Source organism: Eublepharis macularius, chromosome 17 (genome assembly GCF_028583425.1).
Source record: "Eublepharis macularius isolate TG4126 chromosome 17, MPM_Emac_v1.0, whole genome shotgun sequence".
In the NCBI taxonomy this organism is placed as follows: Eukaryota; Metazoa; Chordata; class Lepidosauria; order Squamata; family Eublepharidae; genus Eublepharis; species Eublepharis macularius.
The window spans coordinates 35,021,269-35,039,454 of record NC_072806.1 but is presented as its reverse complement, the minus strand read 5'-3'; the positions used below and the strand labels follow the sequence as shown (position 1 = coordinate 35,039,454).

Genomic DNA, 18,186 nt, shown 5'->3' with positions numbered 1-18,186 from the left:
AAATATGGGCTGATTATGCACATGTTGGATAATGCACTTTATCAATCATTTGAGGTGGATTTTTTGTTCCGCACACGAAAAAATCTGTTCCAAATGATCTATAAAGAGGATTAGAAGTGCATTATCCAACGAGTGCGGAATCACTTGTAAAATGTGCCCTGTGGCGCAGAGTGGTAAGCGGCAGTACTGCAGCCCAAGCTCTGCTCGCGACCTGAGTTCGATCCTGGCGGTAAAGTGTAGATGACTGGGGAAGGCAATGGCAAACCACCCCGTAAAAAGGCTGCCAAGAAAACTGTCATGATGTGACGTCCCCCCATGGGTCAGTAATGACTTGGTGCTTTGCCTAAATATGGATAGAAGAGGGATGGAGTCAAGAAACCTTTGAATGGAAATCTTGTTAAAACAAATCTAGAATTGCTTTGTTATCCTGCCTTCCCCAAGAGACACAGCATAGGTGGTATTTTTATAAATAATCCACACAGACAAGAAGTACCCACTGCTATAAACATTCAATTCCAATCATACCCTACACAAATCAGAAATCCAGTTCAATTTTATAACCCAAGAAACCAAGGCTCCCACAAACCTTAAAGTATAAGACGACAGGAATTTACCACGTTTTGTACTGACTTGTGCTTTTTAACAAAAATAAACAAACAGATTAAGCTTTTCCTGGGATAGAAGCATGCAATGGTAAAAACCTGACCTTCTTGAATTTCTCTATTGGAAGGATGCTGTTCCGAGAGGAGTACAGCTGGTAATAAAGGGAGAAAGCCAGGGTAACTGCAGCTTCCTCGATAGCAGCACATTACCAAAGCATCTTAATTTTTTTTTACATCTCCACAGGCTGTAATTAACATTCAGTTGATTTTGTAATTGCACATCACTTATTTTTCATTTTATAATATCTTCAAAACACGCATGACTTTATAACTCATTTCATTTAAGTCTCTATTGCCAGAGATAATTTGCCCTTATTTAATTCTCCGTTTTTTCCTCCTCGTTTCCCCCCTCTCCTCCTTCCATGCATTTGGGCATAAAACTACATAAAATTATGTATCAGCCTTGCTCCTGCAGAGACTTCTACATGCATAGCTCTTTAGCATGCATTAGCTAAGTGCCCATCAGTTTGATGGCCTGTATTTATTGCCCTATGAAATGAAAGAGACTCCATTGGCTTCTATGAGAAAAACACAATGGCACAGTTGAGGTGGAACAACCACGCCCCACCCCACAAAATCAGACTGACCAGTTTCTTGAGTGGAGACTAGGTTCCCTCCCAATCTGTCTCTGTGATGTCCCAGGTGATAGCTCTTTTCATCCTGCCACATCAGTCAGTGGCTTCCATTTCTTTCTATATGAAAGTGACCCTAATTGGGGATACAATAACTTGTGAATCAGGAGGAGGAATGACCCCTCCCCACCCCCATGGCAAACATGGGTCACTCCACTGTCAGGTAATTCTTGCCCCAACCTGAACACTATGCAAGGCATCTAGTCTGCAGGTACCTTTTAGGGCATGGTGGAGAATGCCCTCAAGTCATAGCTGATTTACGGGGACTCTTGGTGGGGCTTTCATGGCAAGAGACTGACAGAGGTGGTTTGCCATTGCCTGCCTCTGCAACCCTAGTCTTTATTGGAGGTCTCCCATCCAATTACTAAGACCGACCCTGCTTAGCTTCTGAGATCTGATGAGATCAGGCTCACCTGGGCTATCCTAGTCAAGGCTACCTTTTAGGACATGCTCCACAGGAAATCCAGTGGGACGAACAGACAATCTGGCTTTAAGTCTATACATGCATATAATCTAGATCTTTGGTTCCAATTCTACAATCATCTACAAATAGGCAATGCAGACTGACATGAATACATATTTTAATAGCCCCTTTCCCAAGATTCAGAACTTGAAACATTAAAGCCCTTAAATAAGAAAGTTCCAGTCCTTTTGCAAACATTTATGCCTTATGGAAAATGTGTGCTTTTTATAACCAGCACTGTCTAATGAGATCTGTTATGCCTACCCAGAATATGTATTGATATTTTATTGTTTTATGATTTAAAACTTTAATTGTGTGTGTGTGTGTGTGTGTGTGTGTGTGTGTGTGTGTGTGTGTGTGTGTGTGTGTGAGAGAGAGAGAGAGAGAGAGAGAGAGAGAGAGAGAGAGAGAGACCCACCCTGAGCCAGCTTGCGGGGAGGGTGGGATACAAATCCAACAAATAAATAAATAAATAAATGTATAAATTACCACCACTTTAAGATGACATTTTTTGCTTGCAATATATACATAACCAAACAGTTTGTAAGCATGTATACATGCAGAACAAACATGGCCAAAACTGTGTTACTGTGAATTGTATCAACCATCATGTTCACAAGGCCAGTCAAGATATTTGCTAGCAAGAAATAAAGCAGCTGGTTTTTGTTAACGGCACTGACCATGCACACACTTTGGGGTATCGTTTGTCCATCCCGAAGTTCCAAATCATGCTTTTTATTTGTTGCAGACAGCTGGACAAAATTCCAACTGCAAGGAACACTAGCCCCATCCACTAGAAACTTTGCAAAAACCAAAACAAGATCAGACACTAAAAAACAGCTAAGGAGTGACAAGCCATGAGCTACAACCCAGACACAAAACGGCAGATTTGCCATCCGTCGGGATATGGTTTCCACGTATGTTTGAACTGCATGGAGAAACAAAAAGAGAACAAGAATTGCCAATAGGAAGGAGTGTATCACTCCCACCCACTCTCGGACAGAGCCTCTTTTTTTTTTAAGCAAATACAAGCCCACTTGCACACTTGCCATGTAGATGGCAAGGTAGCCAATGACAGAAAAGACACCCTCTCTGTTGGCATCTAAAAACCCAGCCCTCGAGCCTCGCCCATCACTCCCATGTAAGATAAACATCTTCAAGGGTGTAAAGGCAAGAAAACATTCATAAACGACAGCAAGGGTTGTGGCTACAATCCATGCTTTGCGCACAGGAAATAAAGACAACAGCAAAGATGCTGCCATTCGTACGACGGCTAGAGTGAAGAAGAAGTTCCAGTGGACACCATACTCCGATGTGTGTTCGTGGTACTCCGCCACCTTAACGCTCATCAGTCGTCCAAAGCCAAGGAGGAACAGAGGCCACACAGCAAAGAACTGCCTAGCAAGGTAGAAGAATTTGCTCTGTACCTCACCCCCTTTTAGCCGAACTTCTGGACAAACCACAGCATTTCCAAAAACAAAAGCTCCAACTCCAAAATCCATAACTCCTGTTCCATACGTCTCCGTTTTGGCATATCGGCGAGGGTACTGTGGAAAATCCACAGCCAGAATGCTGATGGATGTTAACACATTGACATACACTCGGAAGACGGTTAAGGAAGGAACATACTCTGGTTCTAAACTTGCCCTCAGAAAATCGCTTAGGATTTGCCAAAATGGCACTTTGACGTAAGTCGTTCTTCTACAGTATATTTTATAAACCAAGCCTGCGCAGAATGCTGCAATGCAGAGTATTACCCAGGGGAGGATGGGAGCCAGAACTGTACAGCAAAGCACAGGAGGGACCACTAAAACACTGAAGTCCAGGAAAAAATGGGTGCTCCTTGAACCTAACGGTCTTCCATTGTGCAGAAAATACAAGATCAACAGCAGTCCTCTGGATAGCAGACATAATGGTGCCAGGGTTAAACCGATGGAAATCTCAAGCAAGGATGTTCCATTTAGGTTACTTATAAAGTCTTCTTTTAAGAGTTTCTGTGACATTCTTGGACCTGAACAACATTTTTAAAAAAAAGAAAGAGAGAGAGAATTTCAAAACAAGCAAAGCAAACGAGAATCAGAGCTGGGCAACTGAAACTTCTCTTGGCCCACCTCTGCGTTCCTGAGCCAGGAAGAACCATATCTTGCTTATGAACCTTCCAAGTACAGATTCAACCACTATATGGGACTACTCAATTGATCCTAGAAACTGCTGGCCCACCCTCTTCATATGATGAATGGCCCCTTTGTGCTAGCGGGCACCTGGTCTGGAGTTAAGAGAAACTGGATTGCTAAGCCTTCTCTTCAATGGCTATGCTAATAAGCACCAGGCTGAGGCAAATGTCACTGCAATCAAAAAGAGCAACAGCTGCGGCAGAGAATATGTGTTAGTGATTAAGAGGAAGATGGTAGGACTGGGAGGAATTCCTGAAAAGGGGAGGGGGGATGTACTAAGTCTGCTATGGATATAGCAGAATCTAAAGGACCGTATATCCTCGTATTTCCCCATGCATGAACTACAATCTTCAGGCTTCCACCTTACAGCTGTTCCCTCATTTAAGGTATCCCACCGGGCGTCAACTACAGCCCGTGCTTTTTCGCCTGTAGCCCACCCTCATGGAAATTACTCCCTGAGGAAGTGAGGCAGGCACCATCTCTAGAAATGTTTAGGAGTTGTTGCAAATTTATTTGCTAGGGCTTTCAATGGAGTGCAAGTCACTGCACGTTGTGGCAGGTGCGGTTATTGGGTGTTTTGGTTGCAGCTTGTAGGTTTTAAATTTTGGGTTTGTAAGCTGCCTTGAGCCAAAAACAAAAGGCATGGTATAAATATTTTAATAAGAATTAGTGGACAGGGCTGTACATGCCAGAGGTGGTGGAATGGACGCCACTGCTTCGAAGAATAGGCGAGAAACTTGGTCCCTGTTAGTGGAAACCTAGCAGAGCAGGGTGTGGCCCGGCCTAGAACTTTCCTCCCTGCTCTGCTACTTTAATTTGCAGGAAAACTTTTTGCTCTTGATATGTGGGGCAGGGTGGGGGGAGGCATTCATATACAGCATACCCCAGCAGTGGCCTGAAATAGTTTAGTTCATTCCATCAGGTCAGCATTCTATCATCTTAGTCCTTAAAAGCACAGGAGAAAGTAGGATGTCACAGTCAGAACAGAACTGTAAATAAAGTACAACGTACGTGGCTGTAGGCTGTAGGAATAAAGTACAGCCATGTACGTTATACTTTATTCCTACAGTAGAAAAGAGCAAGCGATCAGTAGCACTTATAAGACTAACAAAATTAGTGGTAGCATATGAGCTTTCGTGAGACACAGCTCACTTCTTCAAATACAATCTGAAGAAGTGAGCTGCGGTTCATGAAAGCTTATACCCTACCACAAATTTTGTCAGTTTTATAGGTGCTACTGGACTCTTGCTCTTTTCTGCTGCTACAAACAGACTAACATGGCTACCCATCTTGATCTTTATTCCTACAGTCACGTACATGGTACTTTATTTGCAGATCTACTGTAATAAAGTACAGTAATAAAGCTACTGTTCTTATCAACACTCAGAGCGGAGGCAGGTCAAGAGGACAGAGTAGGCAATACTCTCTTTTGTTCACAACAGGGACGAAGCGGTCTAAGGCAGCCTGCATCCCACCTTAACTCGACAGTGGGGGAAACGGGAGAAAAGGAGCCTAGGACCACTAAGGGCGATTAATACTGGCCAAAGATCTGTGAAGCCTCCTACAATCCAGCCATTGCCTTCAGCTTCCCCCTGGAAATATTTCTGCAATGCATACTTTGGTTGGACAACTTTTAGCTTGTTGGGAGGAGGCTCTTCGGAGCAAGGAGCTGTTTTTTACTAAATAAACTGCAAGTCTCCCTTCAAGTGCTGCCAATCTGCAACAAGAAAGCATCCTTGCTGAACTGCATCCCAGGGTCCCTTGATGAAAGAACTCCTGCCCGAGTCCAGCTCAGCACCCCTCTGCCCAGAACCCCTCTGCCATGGCTGGAGAAGCTGGGTGCTCAATAAATCAGCCATGAAATGCACAATTGCTTCGTACACATCCACAATTCATACAACAATTTTACATAGTATACAAATGTACATTCCTCATACAAAAGAAAGTTGAGCTGAAGCCGCCTGCAAATCCGTCGCCAAAAGTCCTAAATTGAAAATCCACAACCAGAGCACACTCTCTCTTCCTTGTTCAGAAGCAACAGCAGATCCAACTCAACGGCAGGAGCCGGCACGGCCACCACTTCAGACCTTGTATCTGGTTCCCAAGATGGGTTTGGAGAAGTGAATTGTAACTACCTGTCTTGGCGTTGAATATAATTGCTGTCTTTAAACGCTCTTGTCAAAGATCTCATGAAACAGGAGTACAGCTAGCCCCCTGTTGAGCGTTCCCGATGGTCATGGTATCCACCCCTGGGTCCCACCCTGTGGATTCTCCTGACCGGGAGGTGGTGGCCGTGCTGGTTCCTGCCGTTGGGTTGGATCTGCCATTGCTTCTGAACAAGGAAGAGAGATTGCACTCTGGTTGTGAATTTTCAATTTAAGATTTTCAGCGACTCTTGGACTTGAAGGCGGCTTCAGCTCAACTTTCTCTTGTATGAGGAATGCACATGTAAAATAGTTGTATGAATTGTGGATGTGAACGAAGCAATTGTGTATTTCATGGTTGATTTATTGAGCACCTAGCACTTTATATAAAGAGAAACTTTTTGATAAATTGATATTAGAGTATCCTTGTCCATTTAATAGATCCAGAGGAGTTAGCCGTGTTAGTCTGTAGTAGCAAAATCGAAGAGAGTCCAGTAGCACCTTTAAGACCAACCAACTTTAATGTAGCATAAGCTTTCGAGAATCACAGTTCTATGTATTGTCGAGGAAATTAATCATCTAAACCACGCACTTCAGGCAAATGGCTACTCCAGAAATGAAATCTGAAGAGCAATCAAACCCAGGATGAATCAAACAACCAAAGAAAAACAGTCTCCCACAGGAAAAGTGTTTTTGCCATATATCAAAGGAATTACTGATCAGATGGGAAAGCTTATGAAAAAGCATAACCTTCAAGCAGTATTCAGACCCACCCGAAAAATACAACAGATGCTACGATCAGCAAAAGACAGTAGAGACCCCCTAACCTCTGCAGGAGTATACCGTATACCCTGCAGCTGTGGACAAGTTTACATCGGGACCACAAAGCGTAGCATCCAGACAAGAATAAAAGAACATGAAAGACACTGCAGACTTGGACAACCTGAAAAATCAGCAGTGGCTGAACATAGCCTAACTCAAACAGGGCACAGTATCTTATTCCAGGACACCAAAATACTGGACAACACTTCCAACTACTTTGTCAGACTGCACAGGGAAGCCATTGAAATTCACAAGCATAAGCAAAACTTCAACAGGAAAGAAGAAACCTTAAGAATGAACAGAGCATGGGCTCCAGTTCTGAAAAACACCAGGCTAACAAAACACTCCACACCCGACAATAGCCCTGCAGAGAAGATTAGCACATCAAGCACCAATCCATATGCAAAAGAACCTCCTCAGGATACAGTGAAGCCTCCCGCCATTAGCATTCCACACCCTGGGAAACTCTTACAGGATGACTCAGCTCAACCCCACCCCTCCTGAGTAGATACAAATGACCTGCCAACATCTTTTCCACACTGTGACACTGAGAGATCTCTGTCTTTTGGTGCTACACCTCTGAAGATGCCAGCCACAGCTGCTGGCGAAACGTCAGGAACTGCAATGCCAAGACCACGGCAATACAGCCCGGAAAACCCACAACAACCAATCACAGTTCTCTTCGTCAGATGCAGCACGGCCGCATCTGACAAAGAGAACTGTGATTATCGAAAGCTTATGCTACAGTAAAGTTGGTTAGTCTTAAAGGTGCTACTGGACTCTTTTCGATCTTGTCCATTTAAGTTGCTGTACTTTAAGTTGCTGTACGGTGTCCTTTAAGAACGTTCAGGTCTTTAAGATCTTACCGCCGTAGGTTGTTATTTTCCTGTGTGCAGTGTACTACGCGGTGCCCCCTCTATTATTATAGTATGGCTGAAAAAGCAGCAGCTAGGCATCCTTGCTACTGTGTCTGGATCCTCTCTTCCCAGCTGCCATTAGCAAGATCAAGGGAGAGAGGCAGCGGTCAGGCACCCCCCCCCAACACATCTGGCTCCTGCTGCAGATCAAAGCCCTGGCTAAGGACAGAGGAAGCCACCAGGCACCAGTAGAGAGCCACTGTGGAGTAGAAATTTTGGACTAAGGGCTCAGCAACAGTCTAAGATTGATTGTGTGTTTCAAAACAACAATTTCCTTCCTTTTGCAAAGCTTGTACCGCTGGCATTATTTGCAGGATCAAACAAACTCGGGCATGGCTTTTTCCAGCAAGAAAATGGCAAGGAGGAAAGAGTTAACCTCACCCCCACACCGTTCTTCTCCTTGGTAAAGCAGTCTTGGCAGCTAAATTTGCAAAAAACAGAACAGTTGCTAAAAATATGCATGGAAGAAATCATTAACATACAGTTGAGCATGAAAGAGCCTAGTTCAAATCCTGCCTGAAGTGATCTTGGGCCAGCTATTATCTCTCCTTACCAGGGCTTTTTTTCAGGGGGAACGCGGTGGAACGGAGTTCCGGAACCTCTTGAAAATGGTCACATGGCTGGTGGCCCCGCCCCCTGATCTCCAGATAGAGGGGAGTTGAGATTGCCCTCCACGTCACTCAGTGGCGCGGAGGGCAATCTCAACTCCCCTCTGTTGGGAGATCAGGGGGCGGGGCCACCAGCCATGTGACCATTTTCTCGAAGGGCAACCCACTGAGTTCCACCACCTCTTTTCCCAGAAAAAAAGCCCTACTTCTTACGCTAGACTGCAGGCACAGATCTTTGTCCAGGTAAAATGACCTCTCAGATTTCGGCATGAGGGGGGCGGGTTAGACAGAAATACACTTACACCTTGATTAGGAGTGCTTGCTCCTCCTGGTGTTCCACTTTCTTGCTCTGCTCCTTCCTCTCTCACGGCTGTCCTTGGAAGTAGGTGCAGAATTTTTCCAGCCTCTTTATAAGGCAGGTACAGAGACTTAAAGGCTTCATGATTGCTCCAGCCAACCTGTACAAGTCTCAATATAAAAAAAACATATATATTGTTGCAGCTGTGGGCCATAACATCCTAACCCCATAGCACAGTTCATTTCAGTACAAGTTAGACAGTCCATCATAACAAAATACAAATAACACAATTCATTTCAGTACCAGGTCTCAAGATACTTTTTGCCTGACTGGCACACTCTGGTCATAACCCAGAAATTCACAGCCTCCTGAAAGGGAGATCCCATTTACCCTGGACACTACATTTGGGGGGACAACAGTCACAAGTCAGAAAGGTAGCCCTGTTTCTCTGTAACAACAGACTCAACTAAGACCATTCAAGACTAATGGGTATACAGTATGATCCTAATCAAGCAAGCAGCAACCTTTATTGGCATTACATCCATGTTAACAAAAAATCTCAGTGCAACCAGAGCTCAGTCTACAAATACACAACTCGCCTCATAGATGCAAGATACAAAAATTTAGCTACAGTTTCGATAACTTTTTGGTTCTGAGTAGCCAATAGGAAGATAACCTTACATTTATCAGATTTTCCAATTTGCTCTCTCAACAACGGGTCAATGAGTGTGGGACGGATATCACAGTAATAAGTACAATACAAAAAAACATGTTCCAGGGTTTCTATGTCTCGCTGAGCACAAGTGCATAACCTGTTAGCATATGGTGTTTTATGGAATTTCCCATAAAGTATCGCAGAAGGTAGCACATTAAACTGAGCTAACGAATAAACTCTGTGATAATGTGGGGCCACTAAACAAGTGAGATATTCTGCCCTATACCCATGGGGTAAAAACCCCAAACCTAGGGGTGGACATCTGCCTGTTGCAAGACTCCTGAGATTCTGAATCTCGATGTCGAGGAGTCTTCGTCTGATCAGTGCATAAGCTGATTTTTCTGTGAGGGAAAACAAATCTTCAATATTAATCCCTATTGAGTTATTTTTTTTCTATGTTGTTAAGCCACATGGATAACTGAGACTCCACCAGCATGTAAAAGATGAGGCTATCCTTGTTATTCTTAAAATGTAGATGTAACCAAAATTACACTCTTAGAATGGCACTTAAAAACACAGTTTTCATAGATTTGAGAACAAGAGCAAGCCTGGCCAAAACCATTTCCCCCCAAATCTTTCAAAACTCTTGAGGAGGTTTTTTTTACAGTATATCCAATTGAAAAATTAGAAATTTGGGGGAGCATTAAAAAAAACACTATGAAACAACTTTTGGAATCAGTGAAAGCTTCCAGGCCAAGTTATACTTACACAGAATGTATAATATGAAGATTTGTTCATGTAAGAAAATCCACACCATTAGGAAATAACAATTCCTTCTGGCCCAAAGAGATATTTCTTTTGTTTATTACAAATCTTGTATTTTACATATTTAAGATTTTTCCCTACCTCTCAGATAATGCACATATCTTAGTTTTTGCAAAGGCAGCAGAGAATGAAGTGGTTTGCAGCTCTTGATCGTACTGGCCATGTTTAACATTTTGCTTCTAGACTACTATGGCATTTATCAATTTACATTTCATAAATATACCAAATCATATATTTTTTGCATAAAAGGTTATAAATTATGCATTTTACGTTGTTAAAGCAGTAAAATAATTTTAATAAACGTTGGCTATATTTCGGTGTTCACAAAATCTCCATTCCACCTTCCTCCCCAAAATACCCTATGAACACACCTTATGCCGAGTCAGACCACTGGTTCATCACAGTTAGTCTTGTCTACTCTGGCTAGGACCTTTTGCATGCTAAATATTTTTGGCACAGACAAACAATTTGTGGGGGGGGGGTTACTGTAGTTTGATGTGGGTTTATTGCTATAAATATATTTATGTGTTTTATCCTTGTTGTGACCCACCCTGAGCCTGCTTGCAGGGGAGGGCTAAAAGTACAGTTGCCAGTCCCCCGCTGGGGGCAGGGGATCCCCGCTCCCACCCTCCACCCCTCAAATCAGCCCGTTCCAGGCCAATTCTGGCCCATTCCAAGCCAATTCGGGCCCAAATCAGGCCAGCACAGTGTGTCGGAGCGCTCTCGCTCCACTTAATTTGAAGGTGAGGGAGTGTTGATATATTTAACCAGGGCTTGAGAAGAAGACTTTAGAGTACCCCAGATAGCTGCAAACTAATTGCCCTAGTACCCCTGATTTATTTTATTTCAGAAATAAAATCTACATTTGTCTCCAATGGCTCATGAGATCCTATGTACAAGATGGGACCAGAGCCTGCATTATAAGTATCACAAGCTGAGAAACTATTCTTAGGCTAAGGCTTGATCAAGAGGAAAATTTCACTTAATTTCAGCTCATCAGCCATTAAAGACACAGAAGTTGTGCCAGAGGAGGTGGAAGAAAGTAATACAGAAGTAATTTAGAAACACTGTAACAACCCTGAAGAACATAATTTGAAGACAAAACGCCAATCCTATTTCAATTCAAGGTCATGACTTTCACATTCAATGGCCTCAGCCCCTCATATCTGTGCAACCGCCTCTCCTCCTATGTTCCGCCATGGCAGCTTCGCCCATGTGGACACAGCCTTCAGCAGAAACCAACCTGCAGTTGAGCAGAATCAGCAGCCGCCTGCAAGTCTGCCTTTTCTGTGGTAGCCCCCACCTTCTGGAACGGCCTGCCTGAGGAGGTCAGGAAAGGTCCCAGTCTCCTGGCTTTCCACCCAGAATGCAAAACTGAATTATTCAGGAGTGCTTCCTACCTAGATTGCAGGGCTGTACTTTAAGAAGTATCTCAGAGAGATGCATTGGCAGGGACAGGGGCTATATGTTACTCTGCTGGGTATGGACGGCTGACATAGACATGCGCCTACTAGGGATTTTCCATGCTGCTAAACATGCCATGTAAATTCGTATGCTTTGTTTCAGAAAGATTTCATCTCTGGGCTTGGTTTTATGCTTGTTTTTTGGCTTTTTGTTTTTAATTTTCTGCTACCATAACCCGTTGTATCTCTTTTACTGAATGTCCCTAATATTGTTCATTATTGTACTTGCTCATTGAATGTCCTAGCTGTTGATTATATTGTATTTTCACTCAAACAGTATAATCCACCTTGGATCTCGGTGAGAAAGGTGGAATTAATAATGATGATGATGATGATGATATTTTCACTTACTTTGAAGGTGAAAACCGTCTCTTACCCTCTTTCAGACCATTAGTAATTTTTTTTTTGCATTAGTAACAACACAATGGAAATTCAAACATTACATAGATCAGAAAAGGATACTGATTCAGGCACTTAGGTACAGGTAGCACACAGGATGCTTCCTTTTAATAGTAGCTTAATATGTGGAAAGGGGCACGTGAAGTTTTTCATGGTATGGAGGTAAACTATAACATCCTATTAAGTCTCAATTAAAGGAAAAGAACATCAGGAAACCCTAGAAACAAGCTCTTCCTGTTGGAAAGCTTACCTACAAGAGTTTAAAATAGAAATACATTTTAAAAATACAAAATACCAAGACTATTTACATATTAATAAACCAGCAGATTATTTTGTTTTTAAAAAGGTGCAGGTACTCATAGATCTGGTTGCACTGATTTCCAGGTAATACCTCCTCAGGCCTTGGGAGAGCCCCCTCCCCAAACGTACCAGTGCTCAGTAACAGTGAGTACCCACCATCCCCCAAAAAGCCCTGCTTATATCAAGGTCATAGCATCTAAATACTATACACATCTACCCTTCCTAAAAAAAAAAAATCAATTAATTATTAAATGCATTAAACACCACCTTCTTAACCAAAACTGATGCCTTAAACAAATTCCAATATCCAGTTAATATGAGACCCAATTTTTTATAAACCTGTCTCAAGGCCAATTTTACTTTGACTATATATATATTCAAAATCTGTTATTTTAGCTACAAGCATTATATGCCAAATCTTACATAGCCAGAATCTTTTACCTGGAAGTATTTGCTGTTTTCTGACATGATCTCCCCCCCCCCGCTAGTGTTGCCAGCCTCCAGGTAGAGGCTGGAGATCTCCCGGAATTACAACTGGTCTCCAGGCCACAGAGATCAGTTCACCTGGAGAAAATGGCTACTTTGGGGAGTGGACTCTATGGAATTATGTCATGCCAAGGTCCTTTCCGTCCCCAAACCCCACTTTTTCCAGGTTTCACTCCCCAGAGCTCCAGGAATTTCCAAAGTGGAGCTGGCAACCCTACTTCCCTGCCCCTACACTGCAATGGCTAAATATTTATCCAAATATTTTTAAAATGCCTGTCTCGACATATCCTAAAAGATAAAACATTGAGAGTAAGTCCAATACATACCATAATATAGATACTATTTTTTAAACAAAAAGCACGTGTGACTTGGTAGTCTCCCCAGGCAGTGCAACCTAAACAGAAGACTCTTCGCATGTTCTTAGAAGTGCCTCCCTCCAAAAGCATCACTCCTGCAGCTGCAATCCCTCCCCTGCCGGGCGCTGTTGGCTCCAACTTCCTGCAGTCGAGACAGCCCTTTGCAAGGAAGTAAATAAGGGATCTGTTTCCTGCCGACATTTTCAGCAGAAAGTAGCCTGCCAAAGCACATCGCCTGATTCATCAGACTACTGCTCTCTCCTTTTTAAAAAATATTATAAACAGATTACTTGGGGGAAATAAACTCTCTTATGCATGTTCAAAGTAAGTCTCACTAAAATAAGAGTTCTGTGCAGGGCTTTTTTTTAGCTGGAACGCTGTGGAAGGGAGTTCCGGCACCTCTTGAAAATGGTCACATGGCCGGTGGCCCCGCCCCCTGATCTCCAGACAGAGGGGAGGTGAGATTGTCCCTGTGGAGGGCAATCTAAACTCCCCTCTGTCTGGAGATCAGGGGGCGGGGCCACCGGCCATGTGACCATTTTCACCAAGGGCAATTTAAACTTTAAAAAACTCCCCCCTTGTTCCACCGTCCCAAAGTGACATCATTGTGCGGGCCTGGAAGCGTGTGCACATTTTGCATGCGCACATGTGGTACCAAGGGCACCACCTCCCACAAGAGTTGTCCCCTGTGCTGGCAACCCCCTGAGTTCCACCACCTCTTTTCCCAGAAAAAAAGCCCTGGTTCTGTGGCATATTAAAAAGGCTTACCAACCTCCAGGGGGTGCCTGGAGTTCTCCCAGAATCTCCAGAGATCAGTTTCCCTGGATAAAGTGGCAACTTCAGAAAGTGGCATCACATCCCTATTGAGCTCTGTTCCCCATTTCCAGCCCCACTGGGCACTGCCACCGACTCTTCAGGAGTTTCCCATCTGCAGCCTCAGGGGAGCCCCGGCCTTTTTTCTTTCAAGTTTTTCCCTTAATGTATTGTCGAAGGCTTTCACGGCTGGAGAACGATGGTTGTTGTGGGTTTTCCAGGCTGTATTGCCGTGGTATTGGCATTGTAGTTCCTGACGTTTCGCCAGCAGCTGTGGCTGGCATCTTCAGAGGTATAGCACCAAAAGACAGAGATCTCTCAGTGTCACACAACAGATCCCCATCGTCATAGTGACCTGTTATTCCCTCCTCCCAGAGGCATCTGACGAAGAGAACTTGATTCTCGAAAGCTTATGCTAAAATAAAATTGGTTAGTCTTAAAGGTGCTACTGGACTCTTTTTGATTTTGCTACCACAGACTAACACGGCTAACTTCTCTGCATCTATGAGAGATCTCTGTCTTTTGGTGCTATACCTCTGAAGATGCCAGCCACAGCTGCTGGCGAAACGTCAGGAACTACAATGCCAAGACCACGGCAATACAGCCCGGAAAACCCATAACAACCATTTTCCCTTAATGTTCAACAAAACAGAGTTGGGCTTACCTGTAACTGTTGTTCATTGAGGTCTTAAGTGCAGGCACGCATGTGGCATTGCATAGGAAGACGGACAAGGAACTGAAGAACCCCACTGCTCAGCACCTGAACAAGTTACCTTCCCCTTCTCAAGGCTGGGGAAAAGGCTGAAGGAAAATATTCTCCTCCCTAACACTCAGAAAGGAGCTTCTCTCGTCCTTCCTAAGCAATAAAATTTCCTTGGGAGACACACAAGTCTCTCTCCATGAGACGCCTGGGCACGTGTTCGTCAAGTGCCAGGAGACACAATGTTAGCCAGGTGTCCGGGGTCTGAGTCCCAGCCCCCAGACTTGCCAGGAGGGAGCAGCCCTACCACCCCAGCCAGCAACCCGGTCCAGAACCTGACCACTCCAGGGGGAAGGGGCGAAAGGCCAAAGCCTCAGAGGGCTGGAGGGAACAGGGACAGACCAGCCAGTCCCACCCTTCAGGGGGAAGAGAGGGGGCTAAGCAGGCCAGAGAAAAAGGGCCAAGGCAGGGGGAATAGGGACCCAGCAGCAGCCCAAACAGAGCCCTTGCCAGCCAAGGAGGAGAAGCAGCCACTACAGCCCAGAGCCACACATTGGCTGGAGGACAGCAGCCTGGCTCAGGAGCTGCTAGGAGCCAAGCCCCTCCAGGTGGAGCTGCCACAGGCATTCTGGGGGAGGAGATGGGTAGCCCCGCCCAGCATCAATGAGCAGGCTGCCCAGAAGCTGGCCAGGGCAATTCCTTGCAAGCAAGGCCAGGGAAGCTCAGCAGCACAGAAGCCGGCTGGGGCAGCTCCTCGTGAGCAAGGCCGAGGAGAACTCAGCTGGGGATGGCTCACACTCATCCCCACCCTGTCAGCAAGGCAAGGAAGCCTAGAAGGGATTAGTGATAGGAGGGAAACACCTGAGGGAAGGCACAGCTGGGCCAAGTCAGGAGAGGGAACAAGCCTGGAAGGAGGGTGGGGTGGAGAAAGGAAAGCCTATAAAGGGTGGCTGGGAAGAGCTCTGAGGTGGTGGGTGTGAGTAAGGAGCGATGGCGTGGAGGGAGAGTGGAGCGGAGGCGAGTTCTGGGAGGAGATGATGGAGGACGCAGGGGGTGAGCAGGCCACGTTGAGCAGGCCAGTGAGTGGACTGAGAGGGAGTCAGGGTGATGTATGCCACTCCTCCTTCCACAGAGCAGGGTCCTGCAGCATCCCTGGTGCCCCTCTGATGTCAGGGCCAGCCCAGCCAGCGCCCTGCCCAGCGGCAGCAGCGACAAGCCCTGACACCGGGAAGCGTAGTTTTGAAAGACAGAGCCAGCAGAGATCATTCTGGAGGGGACGGATTCTCTCATAGCCCTCTGCCACCTACGCGTCTCTTCTTCCAGAGCCTTTGCTCTGCCAAGGCTTGGTCAATTCAAAGTTTTAAGCAGTGAGGACAGCAGGATAAAAGCTCCGGAAGGGGAGACTGTCCAGCATGCCAAAGGCAGCGGAAATGAAAGGGTGAGGTAATCTCAGATGTGGTGTTGGAGACACCTAGACTGATTGTTCTGGGGGATTTCAACATCCATGCTGAATGCTCCACACCAGGACCAGCCCAGGAATGTATAGCTTCCCTGGCAACCCTAGGCCTCTCTCGAATAGCGATAGGCCGCACACACGACAGAGGCCACACCTTGGACTTAATATTTTGCACTCAGTCTTGGAAGGAAGGTCTTGTTTCAGGAATGGACATTCAGCCTAAACCATGGACTGGCCACTGTCTGCTGAAGGCAAAAGAGAATATGGCCTGCAAAAGGAGGGACCCATTAAAATGGTTCACCCACAAGGCTCATGGACCCTTCTAGATTCCAAAATGCCCTGAGGGATCTTAGGATTCCAAACAATCTGGCGGTTTACTCTTTCCTGAGAGTGCCACTGATACAGTTGCCAGCTCCTGGTCAGGACATTCCTGGAGATTTAGGGATGGTGCCTGGGGAGAATGGGGTTTGGGAAGCAGAGGGTCCTTAGTGGGGTATAATACCGGACAGTCCACCCTCCAAAACTTCCGTGTCCTCCAGGGCAGAGGGAAGGGGAAGGGGTGCAGGGCGTCCTGGGGGTGTTGCTTTTCCTGCTGGCGCAGCAGCTCAGGGCAGAGCGTTATTACGCAATCAAGCATTCTCTATTGGCAATTTTATTTTTTTTTATTTATTTAATATTATTTATAGTCCATCTTTCTCACTGAGACTCAAGGCGGATTACAGCGTGAGAGTTGTACAGTCAATATCAGAAACATCTCCATAAACTATGCCATAGGGTAAACAGAATCATGCATTGCCTATGGGCAATTTATTTTCTATGGGTAAGCATGCATTATTCCCTATGGGCAAGCATGCATTCTCTATTGGCAATCATGTATATGCAATCAGTATCCTTACTGGGCAAGTGTGGACTGCATTATTCCTTATGGCCAAGCATGGTCCCCATTATTCCCTATGGTTAAGCGTGGTCTCCATTATTGCCTATGGGCAAGCGTGCATTCTCTATTGGTAATCATGTATTGTCTATGGGCAATCGGTGTCCTTACTGGGCAAGCATGGACTGCATTATTTCTTCTGGTCAAGCATAGCCTCCATTACCATTATTCCCTATGGTTAAGCGTGGCCTCCATTATTCTCTATGGGCAAGCGTGCATTCTCTATTGGCAATCATGTATTCTCTGTGGGCAATTGGTGTCCTTACTGGGCAAGCATTGCCTCTAGGGTTGCCAGCTCTGGGTTGAGAAATTCCTGGAGATTTTAGAGGTGGAGCCAGGAGAGGGTGGGGTTTGGGGAAGGGAGGGGCCTCAGTGGGTATAATGCCATTGAGTCTACCCTCCAAAGCAGTCATTTTCTCCAGGGGGGCTGATCTCTGTTGGCTGGAGATCAGTTGTAATTCTGGGAAATCTCCAGCCACCACCTGGAGGCTGGCAACTCTAGTTGCCTCCATTATTCCCTATGGGCAAGCATGCACTCTCGAGTGGCAATCATGTATTGTCTATGAGCAATCGCTATGCTCAGTTTTAGTATGTCCCCTCTCCAGCTTGTCCTCAGCACAGCCCTGCGAGGTAGGCTAGGCTGAAGCAGAGCGATGGCCCGCCTGGGGTCGGGTCGGGGCCCTGGGCGCTCCCAGGTGTTCGGCGGTGTTGCTTTTCTCTCCCTGGAAGCGCGGCTGGTCCTGCTAAGGGGTGCTGGCCCGAGTCCACGGGCGTCCCAGCTAGGGTTGCCAGCTTCAAATTGGGAAATTCCTGGAGATCTGGGGGGTGAAACCTGGAGAAAGTGGGGTTTGGGGAGGGAAAGGATCTTGGCATGGCATAGTTCCATAGAGTCCACCCCCAAAGTAGCCATTTTCTCCAGGTGAACTGATCTCTGTGGCCTGGAGACCAGTTGTAATTCCTGGAGATCTCCAGCCAGTACCTGGAGGCTGGTAACTCTCGTCCCAGCTGGCGAGGCGCTTCGGGTTCTTTCGTTTGCGATCCGAATCCGGTCGCCTCGAATCCCGCCCTCGGCGCGCCTG

At 45.6% G+C, this 18,186-nt stretch overlaps 2 protein-coding genes across 3 annotated transcripts in view; one reads left to right on the top strand and one right to left on the bottom strand.

Annotated features, from left to right (window-relative positions):
* The window catches only part of MYO19 (myosin XIX), a 78,961-nt gene that overhangs the window by 7,215 nt on the left and 53,560 nt on the right, over positions 1–18,186 (top strand). The gene's annotated exons all lie outside the window — the stretch shown is intronic.
* PIGW (phosphatidylinositol glycan anchor biosynthesis class W) lies at positions 2,243–18,160 on the bottom strand. Of its 2 annotated transcripts, none has more exons than XM_055001319.1 (3): positions 18,087–18,160; positions 8,725–8,890; positions 2,243–3,768 (listed from the first exon to the last, which is right to left on the bottom strand). In XM_055001319.1, the coding sequence occupies exon 3, from the start codon at positions 3,758–3,760 to the stop codon at positions 2,243–2,245; it is 1,518 nt and encodes a 505-aa protein (XP_054857294.1). In that variant the 5' UTR covers positions 3,761–3,768; positions 8,725–8,890; positions 18,087–18,160. The 2 variants fall into 2 exon arrangements, with proteins under 2 accessions (XP_054857294.1, XP_054857293.1); XM_055001318.1 differs by lacking the exon at positions 18,087–18,160 and adding an exon at positions 13,175–13,326.